Raw genomic sequence first — 27438 nt, forward strand, 5'->3', positions numbered from 1 at the left:
TAATTCTGAGTGACTGGGCTGTCATTAATTCAAGGCTCCTTCTATGTTTCTTTACACAGAAAATGATAATGGCTTCCCATTCACCGGCAACTGATAAGCATCAGCATTACAATAAGAAAGAGGCCGTGCTTGTTTGTGGAGAGACCAGACCGCCATCAGGAACAAATATTTCTGAGTGAAAGTCTCGCGTCAGTTATCGTTATCTCTACATGTGATGGAAATATGACCTGCAGAGGAAAGGCTCCTCCGCTCATTCAATACAAACTCACCAGAGATGTGACTCAAACAGAAGAGCTCTGAGGAGGAAAATAGATCCTGCTTTGTGCCAACAGCCCCAACGTGTGTTACGTATTCCCATACATCTTTACTTTTTATTTTTGAGCGCTTTACTGTAGCATAAGAATGCAACGATCTCGTCATTCTTTGAGCCGTGCACACTGCTTCCTACCAACATTCTGCATTGCCCCCGCCCAAAATGAGAATCAATCAAAATAAGATTCAAACAAAAAGCAGTAAAAACAAAAAGGATCTCATTCATGTGAATTAAAATAATGTTTAGAACATTGGTGAGGAGAGGAGAGGAGAGGAGAGGAGAGGAGAGGAGAGGAGAGGAGAGGAGAGGAGAGGAGAGGAGAGGAGAGGAGAGGAGAGGAGAGAGGAGAGAGGAGAGGAGAGGAGAGGAGAGGAGAGGAGAGGAGAGGAGAGGAGAGGAGAGGAGAGGAGAGGAGAGGAGAGGAGAGGAGAGGAGAGGAGAGATCCATCCATCCATCCATCACAGCCTTTTCCTTTAGTTGGGTCACAAGGGGGGGGTGGAATCTACCCCAGCTGCCTTCAGGTGGGGGGAGGGGTAAACCCTGGAACCTGGACAAGTTGCCAGCTCATTGCTGGGCAACATACTAACAATCATTCGCATTCACATAGGTCACTAATTTCTCCTGGCACCAGGTATGTCTTTGGGCCCGGACATGTCCCCGGACCGCCGCTGACCCCCCTAGTGAACCAGTGTCTCAGACAAAGTTGGTGACAAGAGGCCGATGTAAAAATCAAAATGCGCCTTCGCCGTCAAAACTGACACACAATTCGTCACAGGAAGACAAACGGAATTAAAAGATTAATTAAAAGATTAGGATTTCATCTAAAATTCTATGGGCCGGGTGACATTTTGGAGACCTCATCCAAGTGTTTCTGCTGGTAGTATTTTAGTATTAGAAATTTGGCTGCCATGGCAACAAAGAATAAATTGCATATCAAACAGGCCCCAGTAAAGATTCAAAGCTCTCTTTGTATCTGTGGACTAAAGTAATCAGTCACAAGTGACTCGGTGTCTCTTTAGTGCCTTTCACAATTACATTGACCTTTGACCTCTGCTGCGGTAAGAGGTTGGTATATTTAAATGCTAATATTAGTGTTTAAAAAACTATTTGGAATTAGGGGCAATCGACTCTGCCAACAAAGTCCACCCAAAGTGGAAGTTCACAGTTGATGAATTGAACACTGTAGAGAAGTGACAGAGTGTGAATACTGATGAGATATGATTTATTTTTAAGCCGCCAGATGAATAGATGTAGTTGTCCTCCAACGTTCTGACGGGGACCGATTCCCCGCTCGTTGGCTGGAAATGGACCTCGCTAGAAGAATTATCTGTGGTCACAACAATTCTCTATGGATGCTGAAGACCTTATATTGCACCACCCGGACACACACTCACACACTCCCACACTAGCTAAATGCTAGCATGAACTCTGAGAATTCATTTAACTTCATGTTCTCTCACAGAAACATGATCCAAAGCTGGACCAAATTCAAAACCAATTCTAAACTTCAAAAGAGATCAGTCACGTTCCCAAAACATGTGGCAGAAAATAACCATTTGAGGCTCTTCGGGGTATCAGAACGGCTCACGGTTACAATTTGAATCAGACCACTGGGCGACCCGCTCAGGGTGACACGACTGTAGACGTGCCTCTCTTATTACGCAGCTTGCGGCTCTGCAGTCCTACTTTTTATTTCGCTCTGCACCCCACTGTTGGAATAAATGCTGGATTCTTCTCTGTTGTTTTGTTTGGGGGTGACGCTCTCCTCCGAGCTCAATCCCAGCTTTCCTGGACTTGTGACACCTCACAAATAGAATTCTAGTGAGGAAGCCAAGTGGGTTAGAGAGGGAGAGACCCAGCGATAGAACAGAGGAGAGAGAGAACACATGAGAAGAGTGGTGGGGGGAGACGGCAGAGGGGGAGCGAACGATGCCGTCGAAGGATGAAAAAACTCACAAGGAAAACAAATAGCTGATGTTGTGCTTACATTTCTCAACCCCTGGCATCCTCCCGCAGTGATTAACTTTGTTCCGTAACGCTCCCCAGTTCTTCCTGTCAAACCACCGCGTTTCATGTTTTAAAAACAAGGTGATTTTGAAGTTATTTTTCCACTTCTGTTCGCCCAAAGCTGACGACCTCGGCTTTGAGCGGGACGCGGCGGAGGATCTTTGGAAAGTAAACAACAGAGACGAAGATGAAGGCAGCAGAAAACAACAGATAGCGGGACAAGAAAAACCACTGACGTGCTGAAACTCAGCCGGCACCGGGGTTGATGACTGTATAATTGGGAGCTGCAGAGGAGGGACGGGAATATTCAGATGAAATAAAAATGGAGGCGAGAGGAGCCCTCAACAAACACCCAACAAACGAAGGCTGCGAGGACAATCGGGGGGTCTGGGCAGCAGCAGGCTATAACCAGGTCGGCCTGTTTACGTGTCATGGGTCAGTAATCACAGGCTGTGTATTTCACAATGACTCTTGCGTAACGCGCAGCACGATCGGGACTATTTCTGAACCAAGGCTGCCATACTGTATGTTTGAAGGCATTAGTCACGTCCTCCCACCGCATCCACTCGCCTTAGCGTTAGCAGGATTGGCCCATAACCCAAAATGAAAGCGCATTTGTCGCTTTTCTTAGCGTTCAAAAAAATGACGCAACGCCGCTCCGGGAGAGACGCCTGCAAACGTGACATATTTTAACAAATAATTTATCACATTCGATTCATAACACTCGAGAAAACACGCCCAGAGTCCACAGTTCTGCTCCGACTTTCCTTATGCACACACACACACACACACACATTAAATTACATTAGAAATATCAGCTGAAGCGTCCCAGTAAACGAGGAATACCCAGACTTCCTGGCAGCTTGCAAAGGTTAGGAAAGATGGGTAAAGAACAGAAGTAAAGAGCGTGGGCAGTATATACAGTACTCATGTCATATTCATTCTCATTAAGCATTTAAAGGCATCTGATACAGTAGCGTGACAGTGATTTATTCATTCTTCTGCTTTCAATCTACCAATTTATCACCTGTCACACTTTGTTTAACAGCGCGCGGCTCACTGGACTCACCTCTTGATATCCTTATTGGGGAGGAGTTGGTTTGCGAAACTCGGCTATTTCATATTGCTGTTGTACCTGTGGGAGACAGTCAAATCTCATCTACAATTAAATTTAGCCTTTTACGCATGTAACGTTCTAAGCAGGTCTGATCCTATTAATGGCATGAAAAACATCCCACTGAAGGCTATATCTGTTTAATCTGCGAGTTACCTGCATGAAAGCCAGAGGCGGGTTTTAACAGTGTAACAATTGATACAAAATGGCCACCAGGCTGGATTCTTGAGCCGTTTTTATGCCTTTCACTTGAATTAACTCCCTCTGTTATCTCTGCCTTCAGCCGTACTCGTGCCCACGTCACTCTGTTACTAGCTTAAGCGCCTTTATCGACATGTCTGGAGTCAGTGTACATGATGATGAAATAATGGCCGCATGTATGATGAAACTCACAAGAAAGGTTCTTGATTGAGAGAAAATCAATAGCAGATCACAGAGAACCACAAGTCTCACTGCTTCTCCATCCAAAGATCAGAGCTTATAAATGTGTTATGAACATCTGCCTGTGAGCTGAAAGGCTGGTGAATTATTTCTGAGGCCTCCATAAAGAAAATGTAGCTGGACGAAGCACATTACTGCTGTCTACCGCCAAGAACATTCTGTTCCACTCTAAACCGTGATGATTACAGGGTCACAGTTTCATATAGAATTTAAAAAAAAATCCAATTACCAAAGAGTGGGCTGCTAAAAACACTACAGTTAGTGGATCAGCAATTAAAAAAGAAAAAACTAAAATTACAATAACAGCAGTGAATATGATCATATTCTGCAATATTCTAAAAATGTCAAGAGGCCTGGAAAATATTAATATTGTGCCATACAAACAGTGTTGTATCTCTGGGTTAATAGAAATGCAGGGAAATCAATAAGATTACCTACCAACACAGGTGTAAATGCTGCAGGATATTACAGTTTGACACTAGTTTTATTTTTTCATGTTCAGATAATGAAACACAGATAAATAAATGACTGCTATGAAGTGGCGGCTCCCTCTGCCAATATGACATAAAAAAATGTTTAATTGAAAATCAGATGAGCTGAGCTGGTTGACTTTATCTCTGACTTAGCGTAGCATTAATATGATGATCACCCGCTGTTACGCGGGCTTTTCTCCAACATTTACCGTGTGGCGGGCCTCAGGGTTGCTGCTTAGGACCATTTGTTTTCTGGAATTTTTGAAAATGGGCATAAAATCAGATATTCCTTTAGAATGAATTAACCAGTTTTTTTTTTTAAACACTCACTATCACATTCATAATATTTGTATCATAAATTTCCGTTGCCACAAAGACGACTATGCCTGCTGAAAGTAAACACCAAATATTTGGTCAAAGCTTTAGCCCAACTCCGCACTTGATGTTTGCTAAACGTGGGAGGGGAACCCCCAATAAAGATATTCATTGTGAGGTGTGGTGGGAAAGGGAGAACAGAGATGACAGATGTGAGGTGTTAGAGAGTGAACCAAAGGGCGGCAAGTTTGGTGAAAGTTTGTCCACGTTTGGAATCTGATGCACTGGCCCAAGGTCAGGCCGACCACACACCCCACTCCTCTGTAACTAATGAGGATTTGGGGGTTTTCTATTTCATTCGGAGGTCAGCTGAGGCGTCTTCACTGCAGGAATATCTCTCAGAATAAAAGCTAATTTTAGATGAATGCAATAAGATGTGGAATTTACATTTACACTTTGACCACAGGCTATTAATATTATAAAAATGGAGATTTAGTTTGGCTCCGGGAGACGGCCCAAATAATCCTGGCACATCACACTGCAGGATATTTGCCAAAAAAATAAATAGATTTAAACTTTCAAGGATGAGTCTTCAAAAATGATGAGGAGGGAAAGAAAATACTCCATTTGTGTTCCTTGTAAAGAAAGTATTGGAGAATGTGAAGTTGAATAAAGCTGTTTCATCAAATAAAGTTGTTAAATTAAATTCCTAAAGAAGAGAGGATGATTATAGTCAGTTGTTCAGCTAATACAAATAGCGATGTTCAAAAAGGCTAAAAACTACCAGCGTAATATATGATCCCCCCCGTAGATGCAAAACACCACACGGGACCTTGGGAAAAGTGTGAATATGTGAAAGAATTTCTGCTGAAGGCTTGGAGCCAGGCAGGAGCCAGCATCTGAGAGCGTGTAGTCACAGCACTCCTGTCTAGAAGCCCGGAGCGTCCCCCTCAGACTACAGCCACTATCCATTACAAGAACAACCTTTTTAAAAAAGAGGCACAAACCTCCACAAAATATCCGGTCTACATGAAAACGAGCACCGTGAAATAGTCCACAACCCCCTCACGTAACCTAAAAATACATTTCTGTCCTCAAAGCAAACTCCACAGGACATGTTTTCCATCCCTGCTTTTATTCCGTCCCGGGTTCAACGTGAGGTAAAGTGGAATTATTGCGTTCAAACCCCCTGAAAGAACAAACCCTCCACCAATAAACCCAACACAGAGGAGCCGGCTCCTCCATTGGCAGGAGCAACATGCCACGACGCTGCTAAACAAATGCAGATTTCATCCCAGGAAACATTAGTTTTGATGCAATTACGGGTCAGACCAGCGCGTTCGATAATAACGAGCGCGGCGGCTCGGTTATAAAATCCATCTCATGGTCTCGGCTGCACATCAGCGAGGGTCAAGATGTCCTGACAGCAAAGATCGCGCGGCGATGATGTCGGCGTGCGCGTCAAAACAACGAGTCCATAGGGAAACACAAGCAGTCAGGCAACGGTCCTGTTCTTTCAGCCAAGGCCCATTAACCTGAGCCGTGCTGCATTCACGGACAGTCGGAGCATTTACAGGTAGAACGACCGTGCACATGCGCATGGATGTGCAGACCCAACACTTTCAGTGTGCTTGGCCGAGCACAAATATACTGTACGGAGGCCTGTGCACTGAGGTGAACCTTCACCGGGCTCACACATACATTACGAGAGCGTGCACGCAGGCCTGATTGATTTTGACTTTGCAGTGACGTGCACGTGTTAGATGGCTGCCCGGCGTGCATAACCCTCAGCAATGACACGGAGATGGAAAATGAGACCGTCCCTCCTCATAATCTGCTTTTCTGCTGAACTGCACAGCGACTGGGGAGCGTCTGCGTGAGCGCGCGCACGTGTCCCCCAACGCATCCGAGCCTCGGCTCCGCACTTTAAGTATGAAATAATGCGTCTAATCGTATGCGAAGACAGAGGCCCGGGCGCTGCCGCCGCCCTCCTGCCTTTGGGAACATGAACTTTTGCAGCTTTTCAAACATTTGCTAAACTTTCCAGCGCAGGATTAAACACTCGGGAACTTCATTAGTGATCTTTGATGTCGCGCGCTCATGCATAACGAGCGGGAGATACTTTGAGTCCTGCAATAAACCGTGATTTACAAGCTTAAAGCAAAACCAAAGCAGCAAAGTTGACAACTTTACTGAGTGGCAACCCTATTATACACACCCTGTCATAAGCTGCACACACGTGTGTATTGGTGTCAGCGCGCGCGAGAGAGACAGAGCTCATTTCTGATCTTATTGGGAATGCGGAGTGACCTTTCCTTACTAACACTTAACTCCCACTCACTCACTCCTTCTCACACACAGATGTGCAACTGGAAATCAGTGGAATTATGATGAGCGAAAACAACAATATCCTGGTGAATAGAGCCGGGACCTTCAGACTAAAGAGGATTTGCAGCTTAACTTTTTAAGATTTAGCTACAAGACTTATGCTCAGGACCACAGTGTAATTGAATAAGACATTTGCATGAGGATTACCAGGACCCAGTTCTAATTCTTTTTATTCAATACCACAAAGAGATGTTTTCATGTGAACCTTGGCCACAAACAACAGAAGCAACGGAAGCAGACGGGCTCTCTTCCCAGATTACACCGTGATTGTGACGAGCTAAATAGAAAAGCCCCCCCACCACCACCCACCCCAACCTCCCAGTCATATTTAGCCAATCCTACATGATGATGCCTGAAGATTCTTTATGGTGAGATGTTTCAAGCATTACCTTTAACCATCTCGCCTATTTAAATGAATATACTATTAAATGCATTGGATGAAGCTGCAGGGCAAAACTGTGGCCTCCCCCCGCCTGTAACGGGAAGATCCAGAGGCTGGCTGGGGTTCTTTTAAGATGCTGCTGATTAAATCGAAGAAGTCTTAAAATCTCATGGTGGTGTCAATTATCACTTGCATACTGCGATGAAAACATCGTTTTTTGCGTCGCGTTATAAACTTTCCCATCGGAGATGCGCTGATGGCTGGGAAACACGACAGAGGAGCTGTCGTGCATTCGTGAACCTCTCAAGACCATACCGATAATTCATGCTGTCATGTTGTTGACTGGACATTTACAAGCAAACAGAAAGAATTCAAGGCAAAGAAGGATGAATTTCCATGTTGCATCTGTGGCGTGGCAGAAAATATCACAGCAAACATGACAAGAGAGAGATAAGAGGAAGAGATATGACCGAGTCAGAGAAACGGAGAAAAAGAAAAATGTCGGTGCATTAAAAAGATAATTTCCTGAAGATCCCGTCTTTGCTGCTAATGTGCAATAAGTGCATCAATGATTCCCATTATAAACTGATTGGTTTTAAATTGCATTATCTTTGGCTTTAAACACAAAATTTGTGCAAAGTATTGTAAGTACCACATTAAACGTGTTCCAGAAGTATCTGACTAAATGAAATCCATCAGATCTTTATCTCTGTAATGACTCCTCCACATCAAAATAGCATAAGACAGAACAATTTCGAAAGAGGATGAGACGAGAGGTCCGAGATGGCACCTTAAAGCAGATTAAAATAAGACAGCAGCCGTAACAACACTCATTCATTATCAAGCTTGTGTATTTAACGATGCTCTCGCTGAGATTTCCCCACGCTGGGCGTGACGCAGGAAGTAGAACAGCCATTCAAATATTCACTGAGGGGGCTCGGAGAAAATGAGCAGAAGAGGAACAAATACAATCTTAATGAAGCGCTGCGATTCTCCTTTAATTGTAGGTCAGCAGATGGAGACGAGGCCCAGCAGTGAATATGGAGGCACGAGGGGGCTTGCAGAGAGGCGACTGGTGAGAGACGGAAGGAAAAACAGTCAGAAGACGAGGAAATACGAATGGCTGAGGGCCCAGCAGGCCGGAGGAGGGAATCAGGCGTCTCGGTCGCAGATTCCAGCTTTCCAGGAAGTTTTTATTTGAATGAAGAATGAAACCTGTAGAAAATGGACCCGATTTTAATGTAGCTGCAGAAATCTATGGGGGGATGGAGGGGTGGGGGTTCCCTGATTACTGTTGAAGGCTTCAACATATGTTGTCATAGGCGACGGGGTGTCTGCGGACTTTGCCCAACGATCCAGGTTGTCAAGGGAAACCAGGACTCCAGTTTGTCACCGACGCGGCAATGCCAGCAATGGGAGGTACAATGTGGTCAAGACCCGACAGCAAATAAGGTTTTGAGGACATACGGAAGACTAGCTCGCCTTGGTAGAACAGATGTGTGTTTCCTGCGTTTATCTGCCTATTTTAGATATTTATGCATTGCACCAGGAGGATTAAGACACACTAATGGCTATACCACACAATGCAGGTGCCTCACTCACACACTCCCCACCTACAGCCTCTAAAGAGTCGCAATATTCCTTCTGTGGGCTGTAGCCGTTAGTGCAAGTGACAAATCTGCAACCACAATCAATAGAGTAGCCCCCAGACGCTTCTCTGGAAGGAATTTATGTCAATGAATAAAGAAAAAACATTAATTATCAAGGACCTGAAAGTATAATGATGAAGAGGGGAATTGCCAAACATAAAAACAGGGAAATGTGCAGTTGTGGGGGGGGGGGGCTAAACTTACAAGGATTTAGGGTTTATAGCACATGAGTGTGTGTGTATAATACACACACACACACACACACACACAGTGCATGTAATGTCAAGATAAATCATTGTGAAGTGCAGCTTTGTAGCCTCCGGATCCGTTTTGTTGCCTTCTTTATACTGATCTGCATGGACGCGCATGGTGGTAGTTGGGCTGCTGTGAACATGTGGAGCAGTCTGCAGCACACAGCGAGCGTGCACGCTGAGCTTTCATGGCCTGGAAGTGAAGCATACAAGTAAATGACATGAATGAAGTGCTGTGCTATGGTATATTCCTTTAGAGTGTGTTCAGAAGTAGACCATAAATAATACCCCTGGAAGAGGGACAAAAACGGGGCTGTGTAGCGTTAGCAATTAGCTGTCGTAATCACGTTCGTGTTAGCAGGTTCGCGGTGGTGGTGTTGAATTATTTAAGGCTGAGAGAATAAACAGAGCCAACAGTGGATGTGGATGGGCACATTTGGGCAGGATTCTGAGGTGTTGCCAATTGTGTTAGACGAAGCAAACAGCATGTTGCACTTTTCCCAACAGTGATAATCAACATGTTAACCACCCCCCCACTGATGGTGCTCTAGACATTAAGAATTAGGTGTAGAACACAAAAAAGATGAGATGACAAGAGAGGAAAATAGGGGCAAACAGAGGAGGAGGAACACCACGGGGGGAAGGGGGGCATTCAATGGTTAAAAATAGAGTAGAGAGGGGGAGATAATTAGCGGTAATGAGAAAACAAAGGACATGGACTAAGAAAACAGCAGTGACCGTGAATGAGAAAAGGTTAAGATGACGGTAAAACACAGGCTGGTTGTTTGTTGGGAAAGGTGGGGTGAGAATAAGGTTGCACACACGGACCCAGGTTGACTGAGGTTAGACGGGTTCTCGTGATCAATAACACACCGTAACTGGTTAATGGTACCAATACTGCCTAAAGGAAGTGCACTTCTGATCAGTTATGGAAGAAAAGAGCGGAATGTTTAGCTATATAAGGTTCTTCAGCCCAGGTCGGTTTAATCCTCACTGTCCCAGAATAATGGTGGCTTTACCATATATTCAGAACAGTCTGAAGATGTACACCTCTGCACATAAACAAACTAATTTAACGTTACACAGCTCTCCAACCGATGAGCTAAACAGCAGCACACTGAAGTAAAGAGACATAAAACATGTTTCCACAGAGGATAATCAATTTTCAGTCATTTTAGCCCACCTGGTCCAGCTGAGTCATTAGCATTGTGGCAGAAGTCAACAGAACAACATAAGTTGGTCTATATCTGAACTTCTCTACAATAATTACTACATTTTTTAATATCAAATATTACCTTCATGGGTGGTGCTTGCTCAAACTGTAAGGGACCGGGCTGGGGAGCGGAGAACTAATGGTTCAAACCCACATGCGGACAAAACTTGGTAGCAGTAAGAGATACTACTGAGACCGTAATGCCGAGGTGCCCTCGAGCAAGATATCGCACACCCGAATGCTGACGTGGGGCCCTGGATGGGCTGGCGACTCAATCAGGGTGTACCGTCACTCATATGCAGCTGGGATAGGCTCCAGCACCCTCGCTGTGACCCCGAATGGGATAAATCAGCGAAGGAACACATGAGGAGAGATATTACCATCATCCTTCGTGGATTGATGGTCTACAAAAGCTGACAGAAGCTGCGTATAAAGGCGAGCCAGTGTCAAGCCTTTTCTCTTCCCGAGCTGGTCAGATATTGACATTTAGTCACGGCCCCTTGCATCTTATTCTGACATCTCCAGATAACACAGAACAACAGGGAAAAAGTGCCAACAGGGGTGGCAGTCGGGGTTAAATAAAGGGTCGCACACACTCAAGCACATCTTCATATCTGTCTTTCATAGACATTATACATTCCACAGCTTCCTACCCTCACCCTGAGCATCCAAACTAAACCCGAACCCCCCGAACCCTAACCTGTCTTAACTCCTTAAACAGGCCTCTGAATTTGTGACGACCAGCCAAAATGTCCTTGTGTCCCAAAAATGTCCTCACTTTTGCTTGCAAGTAGAAGAAAACACACGCAGACACCCTCCTACTTCTATCTTTGTGAGGACTTTCCTAGATGTAATACATTCACCACATTTCTCTGGGTTCGGAATCGGAGAACTTTATTGTCACTGTGCCAAACGGTACAAGGAAATTAGCGTGTGTGATACCTAAAAGACATCATTTTCACAAGTCTGACTTTTCATCCTTTCTGCTGGAGTTAACTCCTGAATGTGTGGAAATACTGTGCAAATTAGCAGCTAAGGTGCGACATAATTAGGGAGCGTGGAGCATGTTGCTATGTACAGCTAATGACGGCGGGCTGCAGCGTCGAACACAAATGTGAGACTCTCGGCTCTCCCGCGAGGAACCGATAAACGCTTGGTGCTGGCGCGCGCTGGACTCTGTGTGTTGCACCGAATGGAACAGAACCAACATACAATTGGAGGAATTTAATGTTTTGTTGTCATTTAAAAAAGGTGAGAAAGGAGCTGCCAGCGAACTGATCTATTGAAAATGCATAATGACACACACCCACACGCACTGGAATGTGTTTCCACCGAAGAATTAAATGGGTAAAAAGAGCAGGAAGTGGGACGAACAGTACTCATACGCAGCACATTAGATTAAAAACACCGCGTCTGTGTGTTTAACATTTTACAACGTATTTTACATGCAGCATATGTGGGTGTAAATGTCCTTATACGGCATTCATCCATTTTGACGTGATATTTTTGCTGCAGTCTTCACAGCGGGCCTCTGCTTTTAGCTCCTTTTACATTTTCAGCTTGATATCTCTTCCATTCACAGCAGCGGGTGCTCGGATGTGCAGGTTCTGTCTCTCACACACACTTTATCAGCCCCTCACCCTAACCTGACCTTTAACCCAGTTAGAACTAGTTCCCAGCCCTCAAACGGACCCTGGAAGCTGTGAGCAGCGGCCAGAACGTTTCATGTTCGCTTACAAGAACCCATGTTGACACGAGTGTCACAAACCCTGAACCCTAGCTTGCGCTCAGCCCATTTAGCCCCTCAGCCGCATCTACATATTAAACTGTGGTGATCAGGTGACAGGTCATGTGACTGAGAAAGGAAGCGACTTCTCCACAAAGGTGGAGGAGAAGGAGCCAATATCAAAAATGTAAAGGGTAAATTTAAACACATTTAACAGTTCCAAAGCTTTAATTAGGGGGTGACAGGTGGTTTTAAATGGAGATGCTGTTATCGCAGATATTTGAGATGAGTCGGCCATACGTACCCAAATTAAACACTGACTGAGGACATGATGTTAAAAGCAAGAACAAAAGGGTTGCGTACATGTTTAACATGTGTGGTCATTAATTATGAAAATACAAAGACTGTTAGTCATAGTGTAGCATTATTAATGCATTAGACAACACAACTTCTGTCTGTCTATAGCATTCTGGCTGCATTAGCTGTTAGCATAAACAAGCAAGGCAACGATAAAAAAGGTTTTCATTTCCGCTCTCATAGCCAATAAGTCAAAGTCACCAGACTATACCATAAAGAACACTGATTTTGGACAGAACTCATTATTGAATTGCTGCTGCTGGTAAGGCTTTATGGCACTTCCAGAAACTGAAAGAGTTGTCATCAACCCAAGTAACAGTAACTCATCATCTCCACTGGAGAGAGAAGTGTCCCTGGAATTGAGAGCAAAGCCATAAAGACTCTGGTGATGAGCAGGAATAAAAGAGGGTGACGGAGGGCCTCGGGCCAGTCTCTGGTCCCAGCTCCAACCAACAAAGATGGAATTTGACATGGAATTGATGAAAACGTGTTTTTAAAGGGAACCCTGGAACATCTGCATGTGTTCAGCAGTGTTTTCAGTCCTTGTGGACGCTTCCATTCTGACTCTGCACTGCTCCGGTCGTGCACACTTCCTGCCTTTCCTGGGGTGGCTTCTGTAGTTTTAGGGCTTTTGCAGTTTGAGACAACCCTGTTTTGGGATTTTTTAACGCAACATACCAACACTTGTTTCCCTATTCTGCCACTGAGCCGTTTTGTCGCCGGGACGCCTCACATGCGACCCAAATGTGTGGTGAACAATGTGGGGGTCTTTGGAAAGTTTGGTTTCTCCACAGACTCTCTCACATTCAGCCTTCCTCTTCTCATCTCCTAACAAAGGCCGACTTCGCTGCCTTTGTTGCTTTTAGATTGGAAATCACAACCAAAGGCAGCATGACGCGTCATTAGTCCAGTAAATCCACTATTCAAAGATAAAAGAACATAAAAGAGCGTTTGCTGTAGTCTCCTTGTCTTTTGTCCTCGGCTGAGGCTCGAGCGCAACCAATTTACGTCACTCTCCCAGAATGCATTGGGCAGTCCAAATATGAAAATGTATTAAAAATTTGATGCTGTTGGAGATCCGGTGGGATGAAACAGATCCCATCATCATCCCGAAATGACTTCCTCTCTCACAAGAATGTGGATTTTCTCTTGATTTACCTACAGATTTAACTGGGCTACGGAAACGTGTCTGTTTCCAACTGTATGACCTGGTTGAGTAACTCCAGCGCACGCAGCTACAGTACAGAGTGTGCTTTTAAATTTTTGATATCTGACCGATTTTATGCACGTTGGGTCTATAAGTGCTGCTTTAGCTAATGTTCCCGCGGCTCCGGTGTGCAGCACACGTACGGTGCTGTTTGAGCGAGGAAGGAGCTAAAGGGACATGTAGGGTCTTGGCCTCGGATGACATAATGCGCGTGTCAACCGGACAAGTAAAACCTAACAATACAATCATCCAGGAACAAGCGCTGCCGTGCACGGCCTTCTCAGGCCATCTGGCGGGCTGAGCCTGGATGAGGCGCCCATTCAACAGAGCTTTCTGCTCACCTACACCTGCAGCCAACCTCAGACAAGCGATCATAACTCTCACTGCTACCTGTCAGTCCCCCTCAACTTCAGAAACACACACACACACCCTTGTGCACACACACACTCTTCTCTGCATTTGCGGCCTGATTCTGGGTTGTGCATCAGTAGCCGACTGCTGACTTCAGAGCCGCCTTCTGTCTCTTCCCTTCACGAGAGGATGCACAACCATCAGGTTTCACGTGAATAAACACAATCTATTCCCCCAGTTTGCACGTCACTAAATTATACCATCACACACACACACACATGCGCACGATTCAGTGTTCATCTAAATGTGCTGCGTGATATCTCCAGACAACAACTGTCAACACTTATAGATACCTAAGCCACAGATGTAAGGTGTTTAATGTACGCGGCCGGTTTAAGTGTGCGTGCGCTCCTGAGCACGCCGGCGCCGAGGGTTCAAAAGAGGAAGCATAGATGACAGGTGTGAAGCCCAAAGGGGAGAAAGAGACAACAGCAGCCATTCACAATAGAGAGATGTTTAGCAATCCTCCTCTGTGGGAAAAGACCAGAATAGCAACCACCAAGAACCCGACCGGGCGGCGCGCTCTCGTTTTAGTCTCCACGTGTAAAAGAGGAAAACCTCTGGCAAATTCCGCCGCTGCACAGTAGTAATTATTCCCCTCGTTACCTCGTGTTCTCTTTTCTTGGAATCTAACGGCGGCGCAAAGAAATTCATGAGTAAAAGATCCGGATTTCACAGAACCTGCCTGAAACCCGCAGGTGGACGTTTGAAGGCTGAAGAAGAGAGGGAGAGCAGCGTGGAAGCCTCCTCGGGGGTCGTCCGGTCCCGGCTACGTTCGTCCACCGGGTTTTTGGACCGAACCTCAACTCAAAATTGGCTGCGGATGAATGAAGCATCCACAAATGAAGGATTAATAGTGTAAATCTCCCCTTTCATCATAATTTACATGAGCAATTCTGGAAACAACCCTGACGCATTAATCAGAGCAGAAGACGGAATAATACCGGTGACTTCAGACAGAAAAAATAAATGAAAATGAAAAGGAACTGGAGCGAGCGCGGATGGATTTGGATGGATCGTTACCAGCTCAACCCAATAATGCAGGGTGGGTGTCAGAGAGGTCTGCGAATGGGCTCCAGGAAGAAAAACGAGTGCGCTGAAGAGCCGCGCATGATTAGGACTTGATCTTAGGAATCAGAGACCGGGACACGCAGCCCAGATCACATGACTGCTTCCACTTCCACGCCGTCTTCCTCCGCCGGAACGTCTGTCTTTCTCAAACACACATGTCCGTCCATACAAAGTAGTCCCTTCTGGACAGCACTGTGATGCAGCGCATGGCGCAGAGAGGGCCCCAGCGCACGCACGGAAAGACTTCCTCCTTCGTGGTGAACGTTAGGAAAAAAGGAGAGAAGGAGTGGTGCCAGCTCCCCTGCACCTAAATCACATTTAATGCCTGGACTGGAGTGAGGCGCCTTAATTGGTTAGGCTGATAAATCGATGCAGAGACTGGCCAATGTTTTACAAAAATCGGTGCAGAGGAAAGTCCTCGCTCCCGGTGGCGGGTGGCTCCGTACACGTCAAGGAATTTGGGGGGAAAAAATGAAATAAAATCACTCACTTTGCATAATCATCTGCCCCTGAAGAGGGAAGGCAATTGGGATTGTTTATCCGGTTTTAAAGCCCCACTTGGATGGAATTTGTCTTTGACCTCGATAACATGCTCAAGCGCTACCGCACATCAAACACGCAGCAGGGATGTCAACTCCGGATCAATTTCCATGTCCTCCCCGAGTTTGATCGGCACCAGTCAGGTGATCTGTCGGCCTGCCATTAAAGCCATCACTGAAATAAAAGCACCTCATTCATATGAAAGCGCTATTAAACAAATCTCCAATGCTGACAACACAAGAACCCGTCCCCCCTCGGTTGGACACTTCAGTCATTTCCACCTTTGATATACGTTTCCCTCTCGCCCCCGCTTCCCTCATTCCACCTTTAGCAGCAACAAAGAGATTAAAGAGAGATTACTTCTGAAATGTCAGTCTGACGTGCCTGCTGGCGTCGGACTTTTTCCTCACGCTGTTCTAAGTTGATATGATGTGCGTGTGGGTCAGCCCTGTAGGATTTGAAGTGGGGGGGGGGATTGGCAGGTGGGTGGGTGGGGTTGGTGACTGTTCTACAGGGAAAACAGCCGAGCAAAATGCTGAATTTGTGATGTGCAAACCACTCGGGGAAAATCCCAGAAATACATTCTGTATTTGTCTGCATCACATCTATAGAGCGGATCATCCGTCAATATTCCCAAAGTCCAGAGTTAGAGAAGACAGGCCGGAGACTGAGGGGGAAGAAGCCCCGTCTCCCCCCGGGGGGCCGTTACATTGGCTTGCATGTTAAAGGGATTGCTGCTAGCAAGGAAATGACATTCTGATTTAAATATATGGAGTACAAAGGAAAACACAATCACTCCAATCATCCAAAAATCAACTTCTCACAACCAACAAAGTGAAGGTTTACAGATAAGCGCTACCTCGTGGCCGTGTTTGTAGCAGCTCTGAATAGCTGCTAGCTTAATGGAGGGTGATGGAGTTCCTAATATACCGTATTCCTGTGGTTTGTGTTAGACAGCTGGAGACTTGAAAAAGATAACAAAGGGTCATTAAAAGCTGATACTTTAAAATAAATCCGAATATTAAAAGCCTTAATATAGTCAAGCACTAATGATGTCATTAGTCAAACTTACAGAGCTCGTGGCTGATTTTAGGTCTGTGGTCTGGAATGCAATTTAGTCCCAGTTGGCCCAACTTGACCTGCTTTCAACAGGACCACAGGGAAGTTGACCAGAAAAACTGAGAAGCAGTTTCTTCATGAGACCACGAATATCCCACATTCAACAAGTTATGATGACATCATTGGCGGTTCAATAAAATCACTTAATCATGAGGTTTCAGTGAGTCAGTACATTTTAGAGACCTAAAAGAAGCAACAAATTAGGAAGGGAAGCACAACATGCTGCAAGTTTAGTTTTTGAAGCAGTCAGGTTCACATCACACCTAAAAAACGTGTTACTGCAGTAGTGAGACTAAAACTGTACGTTAAAATGTGCATGTAAACATGTTAGCTCAACTGAAATGGAAATCCTTAAAGGTGGAGGTAGCCAGACCGGATTGATCAACTCCAGATGAAAAACCTGACTTGGGTATCAGGTGTTGCATGTAAAACAGTGCACAGACGACAGAAGGAGGAAAACAGGTAGAGCATACAACAGTAAACCAGATGCAGTTTAATTACTGGTTCGCTAATGTGCTAGCTCACTGTTGACCACCGTTGTGGCCTCGCAGGTCTGTGGCCTCGCAGGTTAGCCAGGAATGGCCCAATACAGGCAGAGACTACTAGGGTAGCGGAGGCTACATGACGTCAGCAACACACTGGTTACACTCCCGTGCATGTCCGCCGTGCACGGAGTCGATGCTGTAGCTTTGCCAAGCCGTGCGTGTCAACGTGCAGAGCGTTTTGCTGAGAGAGACGTGGTTTCTGCGACAGTGCTGCTCCCAAAGGGCTGCAGCCACGGCTTCAAACCCCAGAATGCTCAATGGGGCTCTTTTCATGTGTAAAGCTTATTCCATGAACTTTCCTGTTTCATTTGGCAAAACAAAAACTAGAGACACGACTCTTTCAACTGATGGCCTGACGTCATTGATATGCGAATCCGTCGCCTGTCTATAAATGTACACATTAACATGACTTACTTGGCTTCCTGAAATGTCAGTCAATGAGCCGTGCTGCCGTTATTGATATGAAAGATTATGTTGGTTGAGAGCCCAGAGAAGGCCGCCGGTGGAGCCAGCAGCTGACTAATTGCGTCTAGGTTGCTACCAAATTGGTGACTGCTCTGGGAAACGGTCCGCTGCGGCCTGGGTGGTTCAAAGTGGACGCGCCTCCCTCAAACACTCCTAACGCGGAGTGTTCGAGGACATGCTTTGCAGACCGTGCATGTGTGAGCGCTCGTCTGCTGAAATATGGCCACGTGGATAACGTGTCCTAATAGCTCTCCGCCACAGACGGGTACTCATCTTTCTTCTGCTGGTGAGAGAGTGTGTGTGTGTGTGTGTGTGTGTCTGTGTGTTCTTGTAAATGCCACAAGGAGTAGTGACATATGTATTTCACTAGCAAAGTGAGGACATTTTTTAAAAATGAGGACATCTGGTCCATCTCTCAGGAATTCAAAGGGCTGTTTGAAGGTTCGGGTTAGGGTCAAGCATTTGTTGATGGGTAATGAGAATGATGGTGAGTCCTCAAAAGGAGAGAAGTATGTGTGTGTTCAAGCAATTGGAGGGCACCGAGCTGTGCGATGATAATGTGGGCCCACCACCACCTCGCGTCCTCTTGTCATCCTGCAAGTCTCTCCCTCTGTCTTCCTCTCCCTCCCTCCCTCCCTCCCTCCCTCGCGAGCCGGAGGCACTGCTACACTGCCTAAAAGAATTGTCCCCGGTGTCGAAATCCCACTCAACACAACAGTGCCACATTTTGCCGGTGGTGGTGGAAAGTGGAAAAGACGTCGGGACTTAAACGCCTCTCGTCCCTCCTGCAGTGGTTCACCATCGGAGGTGGTGATGCCGTTGTGCCTCAGAGGACCCACAAGTAGGAATTTTACTGCTGCCCTAATGCAGTGCAACATCACGCCATCCTCAACCACCTGTTTTGTGGTTTTTTCAGGGGGAGGAGGGTGGTTTGGGTCTTTTTTAGGGGGCGAACACAGCCATTATTACGCAGGCCCACCAGCGAATATTCTAGGAAAACCTTCCACTCGTTTGCTTTCGGTGCCTTTTAATCAATTAATAGTTACATTAACGAGCGAGGATTAACGACTTTAAAGCCTGCGGTGTCAGATAAGGATGGAAAAAACTTGATTGGATCCCATGTCTATAAAAAGATTCATTGATTTGGTTCTTTTTTGCAACATTTGTCTAAAAAAAAAAAGTCGACGTGCCATAAATTCAATCTATGAATACGCTTAAATCAAAGATATCCGAATAGCAGCGGGCTTCAAACTGACCCGTGGTGCTATGGATTGCACGTACAGAGGCTGATAAATTCGGTCTGCTCCATCGGAGGCGCACAGAGAGCCTCATTGTAGCCGCGAACGGCGAGAGGAAAAGCGCAGTAACTCACCAATGTGGATGATTGAATCCGAGAGCGCAGACTTCCACTCCTGGCTCAAAAAGACGGCAACGAGCACCAAAGCGGGTGTAACTTTCATGTTGTCCAGGGATATTTCCCCACCCTCAACACTAGATAAACCACGGCTCCCTGGGAGAGAGCCGACAGACTTAAATCCCGAGAAGCGAAGCCGCTGTTTTAGTCCATCAGCCGGGCGGTCAAGGAAATTCCCCTCAGTGTTTGCATGGAGATCTTGTGTTGATGTGACGCTCGCGGAAAACGCAGCAGAGGAGCAGACTCGGACTGGCACCCTGTTGAAATCCCAACATTAAATCATATTCTGGAGGCGCCGCAACCAAAACGCTGCTGCGTTCAGGGGAGCTGAGGGGCTGGATGAGCTGCTCGCTCATTTACCGAATCAATCTTTAACCATTCGATGACGTGAGGGCAAACCTCGTTATCTTGAAAAGTCGGTCCCGCTTTAATGACCCGTGATTCAGAGCCTCTCAGACCCTGCGACGCAGTTTTCCGTCCTGCACCAATCACCGAACCAACAGCAGCGGCAGCCTCAGTGGACCCAGCCAGCGGCCAAAACTTCCATCTTCATCAGAAGCTTTTTTTCCCCTCTTCACTTGGCCCCTTTCTGGCTCTCACCGGCGCCGGAACACGCAGGACGAGCACCCCGACTTTTTTGCTTCGCGGATGCCAAATGATGAAAACGCCTGGCACATGGCATCACCGTGGAAGGATACCTTATTCCGTAATCTCTCTAGTTTCCCCGAGGAAAGCCGGGTTTAAGACAACACTGGCGCCCGCGACGGGAGGGAGCTGCGCGTCCGGTTCTCTTTTCCGCGTCAGGCTGGAGAAAATGCGGGCTGGGAGCGATTTGAAGAGAAAATCATTATGAGCGAGTGTGCGCGCCACGACACGGTGCGGCGTGCGCGGGTACTCGCGTCAACCACGGCACGCACGGTGGCTGGTGAGGAGGATGTGCGCCGCGTCCGTGTGGGAGGGAGGGAGGGAGGGAGGGAGGGAGGGGAAGGGACGGGGAAGAGAGGAGAGAAAGAGGAGGAAAGGCCAGAAAACAGGCAGCAACTAGGAGCGGCAGCAGTCGGCGGCCGGACGCGCACCGACTGTCTGGAGTTACCTTGGAGAAGGAGAGACGTGCCCGGGAGGGCGGAGGAGGGATGCGGGGGGGAGGGGGGGGCAGGTGGATGAGAGGGGAGAGATGATGGCCTTGGTGCGGACATTTCAGACATCCTTGGAGATCTTTCACCTGCTCCTCCCAGGTGGAGGGAAGCAACAAGAATCCCCCGTTTTACTAGCAATGCCAATTATTGAATCATATCATCAATCAAACTCCAAGTCAGCTCGTGCCCCCCCCCCCCCCCCCCCCCCCCCCCCATCCCCCCCACCACCACTTCCCAACCATTATCCTCCTCTTCCTCCCTGGAAGGCTGCGGTCTCCACGGTCGCACTTAATCTGCCCCAGACCTTGGATTAGGGATTAGGAATGGCGAGAGCCTCGGGCTACTGGACTGGCTGTTGCGTACGTATTCAAGGAAGTGGATATTAAACTGACAGCGATACCGGTGATGTGGAAGCCGCTCTGGTCTGAAGGCATCGATCCACTGTTGCTGCAACAATTGGGACTGAGAGGAGGGACCAGACGGGAGAGCTGAGAGGGATAAGGCACAGCAGGGGTCATGGAAAAGGCCCATAAACAAGGCTAAAATCTTTTTTTGGACACATAAAATATCTGGAAGTGGCAGAAAGTTTAACGATACGTGCGTGAATATCTGCAGCTGTACCGATTTATGGACAGAACCTTCTGAGGCCATAAAGGATCGATTCAGGAAACATCCATAGTGCAAATTTAGATGTCGATTAAATCAATAACGGGTGTTTCATGCATATCGGAATCGCAAGCAAATGGGAATGAGGCCGAGGCTGCTGCACAGCCGACTTTTTTTTGTCTGGAAGTCAGAGCAGAATATCTGGTAACAGATGGGCCGCCGACACCGGGACCTCCACTTGTATCACACAGTTTGTGTTGGCTGCAGATTGATCCTCCCTCATAATCCCTCTATCAGGCCTGCACTGGGAGCAGATGACGGCTTTCCCAGAATGTGTACCATATATAAATCCAGGTGCACACGATTTTTTTTTTTCCTAAAGTGTTTCAACCCTCAGATCTTTTTAATCCAATCAGATGTAGCCACGCCCCATTTAGCTAAACACTGCTAAAGTTTAACACTCTTCCCTCTCCCCATCTGGATGTTCTGGGGGGGAGGGGAGGGGCTTCCATTCATCTGGAAGCTCCACATCAGAGCTACCTTTCCCAACACTCTCTTCAATAGTTCAACTAACACTTAACCGTCCTCCTTGGGGGATGAGGCTGCTTTCACAATAGAGTCTTATGAGATTATCTGTCAGAAAAATGGCCGCCGCTTCATCCCTAAAATACCCATGTGGCGTTCCAGGACAGTTTCAGAAACACAACTTTGACGCTCTCTTTGCCCAGCGGCGAGTTTCTACTGTCTAATTTACGTTTTTCCTCGCAGGAGCCCCCGTCCCCAGCAGCTCTCCCAGCATTCAAATGCTGCCATTAAACGATTGACGAGGCATTCTTTCTAAAAAATTAAAATAAAATACAGGATGTAGAGTTAAAAAAAAGTTCATCCAAGCGTACAAAAGACTCTATAATTTAAAAAGATGTGATTACTTATGTGTCCGGCTGTGCTGTTTGTTCACCATTATGTCCCATTTACAGAGGGGAGAGAAAATAAAGAAATAAAAAAACTGGGTCATAAGCATGAAAATGAGTGACAGAGTAGAAGGTTACACCGTTATGGGAGAAGCTGACACTTCTTTCTGGTGTGAGACTCCTCAGTGTTCTTTCTGACTGTGTGAGTTCCATCATCTTGGACTTGGACACAGTCCCGCCTCTGCCTGCGGTGTCGCTGCGTCTGAAGATTAGGTCTGAACCCTCCTGGTTCCTCTTTAAAGGGGGAAAAGGCCCCCAACACCCACCCCACATGATTCTACTCCACACAGCCGACAAAGATAAGCAGACATTAGCAAAAACAAGGACAGCTGATGTCGATGTGTCAACCAACAAGTATGCAGCCTTTCTGTTGAGTGAATTATGGTTTTATGCTCCAAATGTGTCTAATTACAGAGATGTTGGCTCTGCACAGCCACCTAGTGAAGGATCCTTTAGTGCTTGTATGCATTTTAGAGCAGGGCCAAGCAGAGAAGGGAAGAGTCCCCTCAGCAGACTGCAGCCTGCTATCTATCGCCACACGTGGTGAATTACCACGGCTCTGCCAATGACTATATTTCGCTTCATATTCATCTATATGTTGAGTTTGTGCTGCAGCCGTCATTCATGGGCATCTGCCTGAAGTATTAAAGTGTTGAGATGCTTTCAGGGAGGCCGGAATCCAAAACCCACAGATGAGGTAACAGAATAGCAGGCGGCATTGAGGGGAAATCAGAAGAAAAAGTTTTGACCTGCATGAATTGTGTGTATTTGGTGCTTGGACCAGATGTTTGGAGACTTGAGTCCCCAGGGATCTGCATGTCTTATTAGCATTATCAAATATCTGGCCTTTAATGAAGTCCTCTAAAGTGAGCCATAAAATTAAATCCCTTTATAGGCTTCATTCTCCTAAACCCACGAGATGAAGAAAGAGAGAGTGAGGAGGCCAGAGGTGTGAGGTCGGGGGGTGGGGGGGTTACCAGAAGGGATCTGCAAAGACTGGAAAACTGAGAAAATAGGGGGAAAACACAGAAAGAGTTAGATCCTCGCCCGGGGCTGCGCGCAGGAGCATTGCGCGGTGTTCAACCAGGATTCCCAGGGGTAATCAAAGCAGGAAAACACCTTTTTTATCCTTCATTTTCTTCCTTCGTTGCATTTCTTTTGTTCCAAGGTGCACGCAGTTAGAAAGAGTCGCATTTCCCCTGCGCTGATCATGCAGCGGGGGCCATTTTAGACAGACATTCGCTGAGCGGGACACGTACGAGGCTCCAGCGCGCCCCGATGCCTCGCTGTATTATTCATTTGCAGAGTCTCTCTGTCCCCCGGATCAAAGGGTTAAGGTTAGCCGTCAGTGAGCTCAAGATCTGAGGGGAACGATCACGACCCGCGCTCGGCTGGATATGGCGGGTTCCCATGGAGGGGCTCAGCTTGGAGAGCTGTCCTCACACAAGGGTGCCGAAAACTCCTGGTGGGGAGCGGAGCTGTCCGATGCAGTGGTGCTGAAACTAGACGGCCGAGCCGCTGGCCAACAGCACAAACAGCCTCCCGCCAAGATATTCTAAATAACCAAACAGCTCGTCTCCTGTTTATTCGTCTGGTGAATCATCTTTAATCACACACAAAATTTAAATGTTCTTAGTAGCAGCATTAATGAGTTAATGCTAAACGAGGCCAAGCCACAGATTTTGGCAAATTCCACATATATTCTTGTTTATTTTGTCCTCTTCAGGTTTCCCATCCAGGGCAGTTATGCCCTCACACAAGGGTCACCTCAGTCCTTCACAGACATTAAAAACAAACACATCCTTTCATTCTTTCCATCGTTGCAATGGCCAGAAAATACTCAGAAAGGGAATAAAGCAGAAATCTTGTCACCGTTGGCAACGGTATCAGATGTTACACACATCTGGATCATCCAAACACAGTTTTGGGACACTCCTGTGTAGGTTTTACATGAACGGAAGGAAAAAAGATGCATATTGTGGCTGTCTTCTTTCTTTCCACTTTTATCTCTGTCTGAAGACTCTTTTTTCCGTTTTGGATGTTATCGACGTCTGGAATTCTACTCTTACTTGTGGTTGATGGTCCCGATCTTACTCTAGTTTGATTGGCAAATTCCTGGGATAACTCCGACAGAAAAGAGTGCAGACTACTGGAATGTCGCTGACTGTTTTATTACACGTGGTGATATGAATTTGTTGTGTATACATCCAATAAAAAAGAACCGTAAAAGCCGTAAAAGCTCCTGATTTATTATGCCTGTCCTCTATCCCTCCAAGTCTAACTCCACATAAAGTCCACAGCAAAGTCATGGTTTGTTTGTTGGTTTTTTTTTTGATCGGCTGTTTAAGATTCCTGATCACTTGCCAAGTATAAAGAAATAAAGAAAAAACATTTTTTCTCTTCAACCTGGTAATAAAATAAATAAGTTTCCTGTTTGTCTAAAATATTTTTTAAAAGCTGAGGCCGTTCAGTGATATTTTATACAGTGATAAAACAACATTTGCATTAGCAAGATTAGCTAAAGTTAATGGATGGAAACATAAAATTAGATTGGCTCCTCGCTGCAGAATTTATTACTGTCAATTATTAAAAGGAGACAGTGACTCACAACAGCGACAATCAACTTCCTACAACGCAGTCTTGACATGACTTCACGGCACCCTGAACGCCTCACGCGACGGCAGGTCACATCCGGGGTGCTAATGCCCCACAAAGCTCAAAAACCTGGGAGTCGGGCTTGTGAAAACAATAAAAGAGCCTGAAAACAGCCCGTCTTTCATACATCTGAGCACCCACGGCTCCACCTGGATGAGCCTACGCCGACATTTAAGGAGTGACAGATGGTGCAACATCCCTCTGCGTACCATCATCTGTAACATAGCGTAAGCCAATTAAGCTCAGGCAGTTAACGACATTTCATGTATCCAACATGATGCTAAAAACTGGCAAACGTTCACTCGGCACTCTAGAGGAGCAAAACTTTTATTCTTTTTAACCAGACTCCAGCAGCCCACATACTTGGAGCAATCCAGATACTGTTGAAGGCAGGTGCGCTGCATCGACCATTTAAAGAGACCCAATTCCACAATTGCAGAGATTTAGCTAACAGCTGGTTATCTGGTTATCTTACCAAAAAGAAAAAAGAAGGAAAAGGATGAGAATATTCAGCCAGCAGCTCAGAAACCTGCAAAATATCCCTGCAGCCATAAACCGGGGGCGGGAGTTCAAAACCCCTGACGTACAGAAATGACGCAGAGGGAGCTGTGCTCGTTCACTGGAGCTAAAATATGCTAATGTCGGCCATTAATGTGCGATATTTGACGGATGCTTTGGAGCTCAGCAACTTCCAGGTTCCATGAGCGGGAATCTCATTTTGCATGCATGACCCCGGTGGGAGTTAAAGCCCTGAAACGACAAATCCTGACTTGTAACCTTCAGGGGGGAGTTTGGCTTCCTTATTCTTGTCATGTGTCAACGGCCAAACAAGGGATCGAATCACTCTGTAAATAACAACACTTGGAATGGAATAAGTATAAATACTGCGAAATGAATGACTAATGAGCTCCATATGATTATGTATTTGTTTTTCAAGTCGCACCATTTGCAGCATAGCTAAAATTAATGTGCTGTGGGCTGATTTGTCCCCTCTTTGTTTCTATTTTTTGGAATTACATCACCTCAAGGACTTCGCCTCTTTAGAGAAATACAAATAAATCCACCGAAAAGCCTTCAGTGCTATCCGAGCTGCCATTGTCCAGCCGAACGCTACTCCAAACGATTTTTGCTCTTCCTCAAACGAGACTGTCACGACGAAGCCGGTGACTTTTGGAGAAGAGGCGTGTTATTTAACATCAGTCCTCCCACAGTCAGAAGCACGAAAACAGCCCCTGCTGCTCTCCATCGGGGCACCATCGCGGCCCCTGCCTCTGCTGTGTGACGCTCCGCGAAGACCGAATCCATTGAGACGAATCACAGCTTTTATCCCGAATCTGAGGCAGGCCTCAGTCGGAATTCCTGAGGAACAAACATGCGCGCGTGCAAAATAAATCTGCCGCTTCTATAAAGAGACGTCTCTGCTGTCGCAGTCCCCAACTGGACTGCCGCTGCCATTCCCAGTTTGGGACGTGCTGCACAGACGGGTTCTAATACTGGACTTTTGACTACAGGCAACACGAGGGTCTGCAGCAAATGTACCGCAGGGAAAAAGGGACCGAATTTAATCGTGTTGCATCTCCCGTTTCCAAACATAGAACATTGTCTGCTGAAATCCTCTTACTCCTCGGTCCCAACGCGCAAACCTTTTGAAAAAGCGATGGCTAAGACAAATGTGTCCTGACGCGTTGCTGGCACGGCGAGTCTGCTGCCGTCTGTGTGTGGACCGGCTCGTCTGACTGCGGAGGTGCTGGTGAGACGCTAAATGCTAACGGTGAACAAGGTCCTCGTGAATTATAAAAGAATATTCCTGCTGCACAGCGACGCCGTCCATACGGAAAAGGAAGTTCATCTGCACAGCTTGGACATTTTTGGGGAGGGAGGACATTTTGTCTGGTCCTCTCACCTTTAAATATCTGGGTGAGGGTTAAATGGGAGAGTCCTCACAAAGATAGGAGTCACGCCTGTGCTTGTCTGTCCAACATTCCCTTCGCCCAGCATGTTAGTTTGTCTTTGGTTTTGTTTCCCAACCTTGGGCAAAGGTCACGTGCACGAGCGCATGCAAACGAAGCCCGTTGGGCAGGATCTGAGACAGATCAAAGATCTTTGGAGATATTTTTGCCAAAGTGGAGCTCCACGGCGAGCCAGGATGAAAAGATTCATCTCCCCCCCGCCCGAGGTGTTTTTTTTAAACCTGCCGAGCTCAGAGGTCCGTTTGGGTTCCAGCTCAGGTTTTGAGTTGTGGTCCTGTGATTAACTCGAATAATCAAGTTCTTAAATCACATCATGAAAGTCTTGGCCGATTTATGCAACTGGCCGTGTTTTCCCACTGAACTCGGAGAATCCCGGTTTGTATTAATCGGTTTATTTTGGATGTTCTGTAATTTCACCTTTTTAGTCCCTGCAGGCCACAGCGAGATCCAAGATCAGCATGTTTGCAAGGACACACATCGGCCCTGGAAGCTCCTGGACCCAACACATTTATGGCTAATGAGCCCTGATCTAAAACAGGAAATATTCCCTTTTTCATGTCGGTTCTTCTAAAAATTTTCCCCCAAAATGACTCGTGAAAGCTTACCTGCTTCAATATCAATGTGTCTGCTACAAGGCCCAAACGGAAAAGAAACGTTATTATAACAATGACCCAACAGTCCAGTAGGAGCGCAGAACA

General features: G+C 46.4%; 1 protein-coding gene across 2 annotated transcripts in view; it reads right to left on the minus strand.

Moving 5' to 3' along the window:
• The window catches only part of grid2 (glutamate receptor, ionotropic, delta 2), a 269350-nt gene extending 249029 nt beyond the window's left edge, over positions 1-20321 (minus strand). Inside the window, exon 1 of one of the 2 annotated variants that reach the window (XM_029829851.1) lies at positions 19361-20320. In XM_029829851.1, the coding sequence (XP_029685711.1) occupies positions 19361-19448 (88 nt within the window). In that variant the 5' untranslated portion in view covers positions 19449-20320. Of the gene's footprint in view, positions 1-19360 lie in introns of both variants that reach the window. The other variant, XM_029829852.1, reaches the window with a different exon arrangement.
• Positions 20322-27438: the final 7117 nt, after the last annotated feature.

This window comes from Takifugu rubripes, chromosome 21 (assembly GCF_901000725.2).
Source record: "Takifugu rubripes chromosome 21, fTakRub1.2, whole genome shotgun sequence".
Lineage (NCBI taxonomy): Eukaryota > Metazoa > Chordata > Actinopteri > Tetraodontiformes > Tetraodontidae > Takifugu > Takifugu rubripes.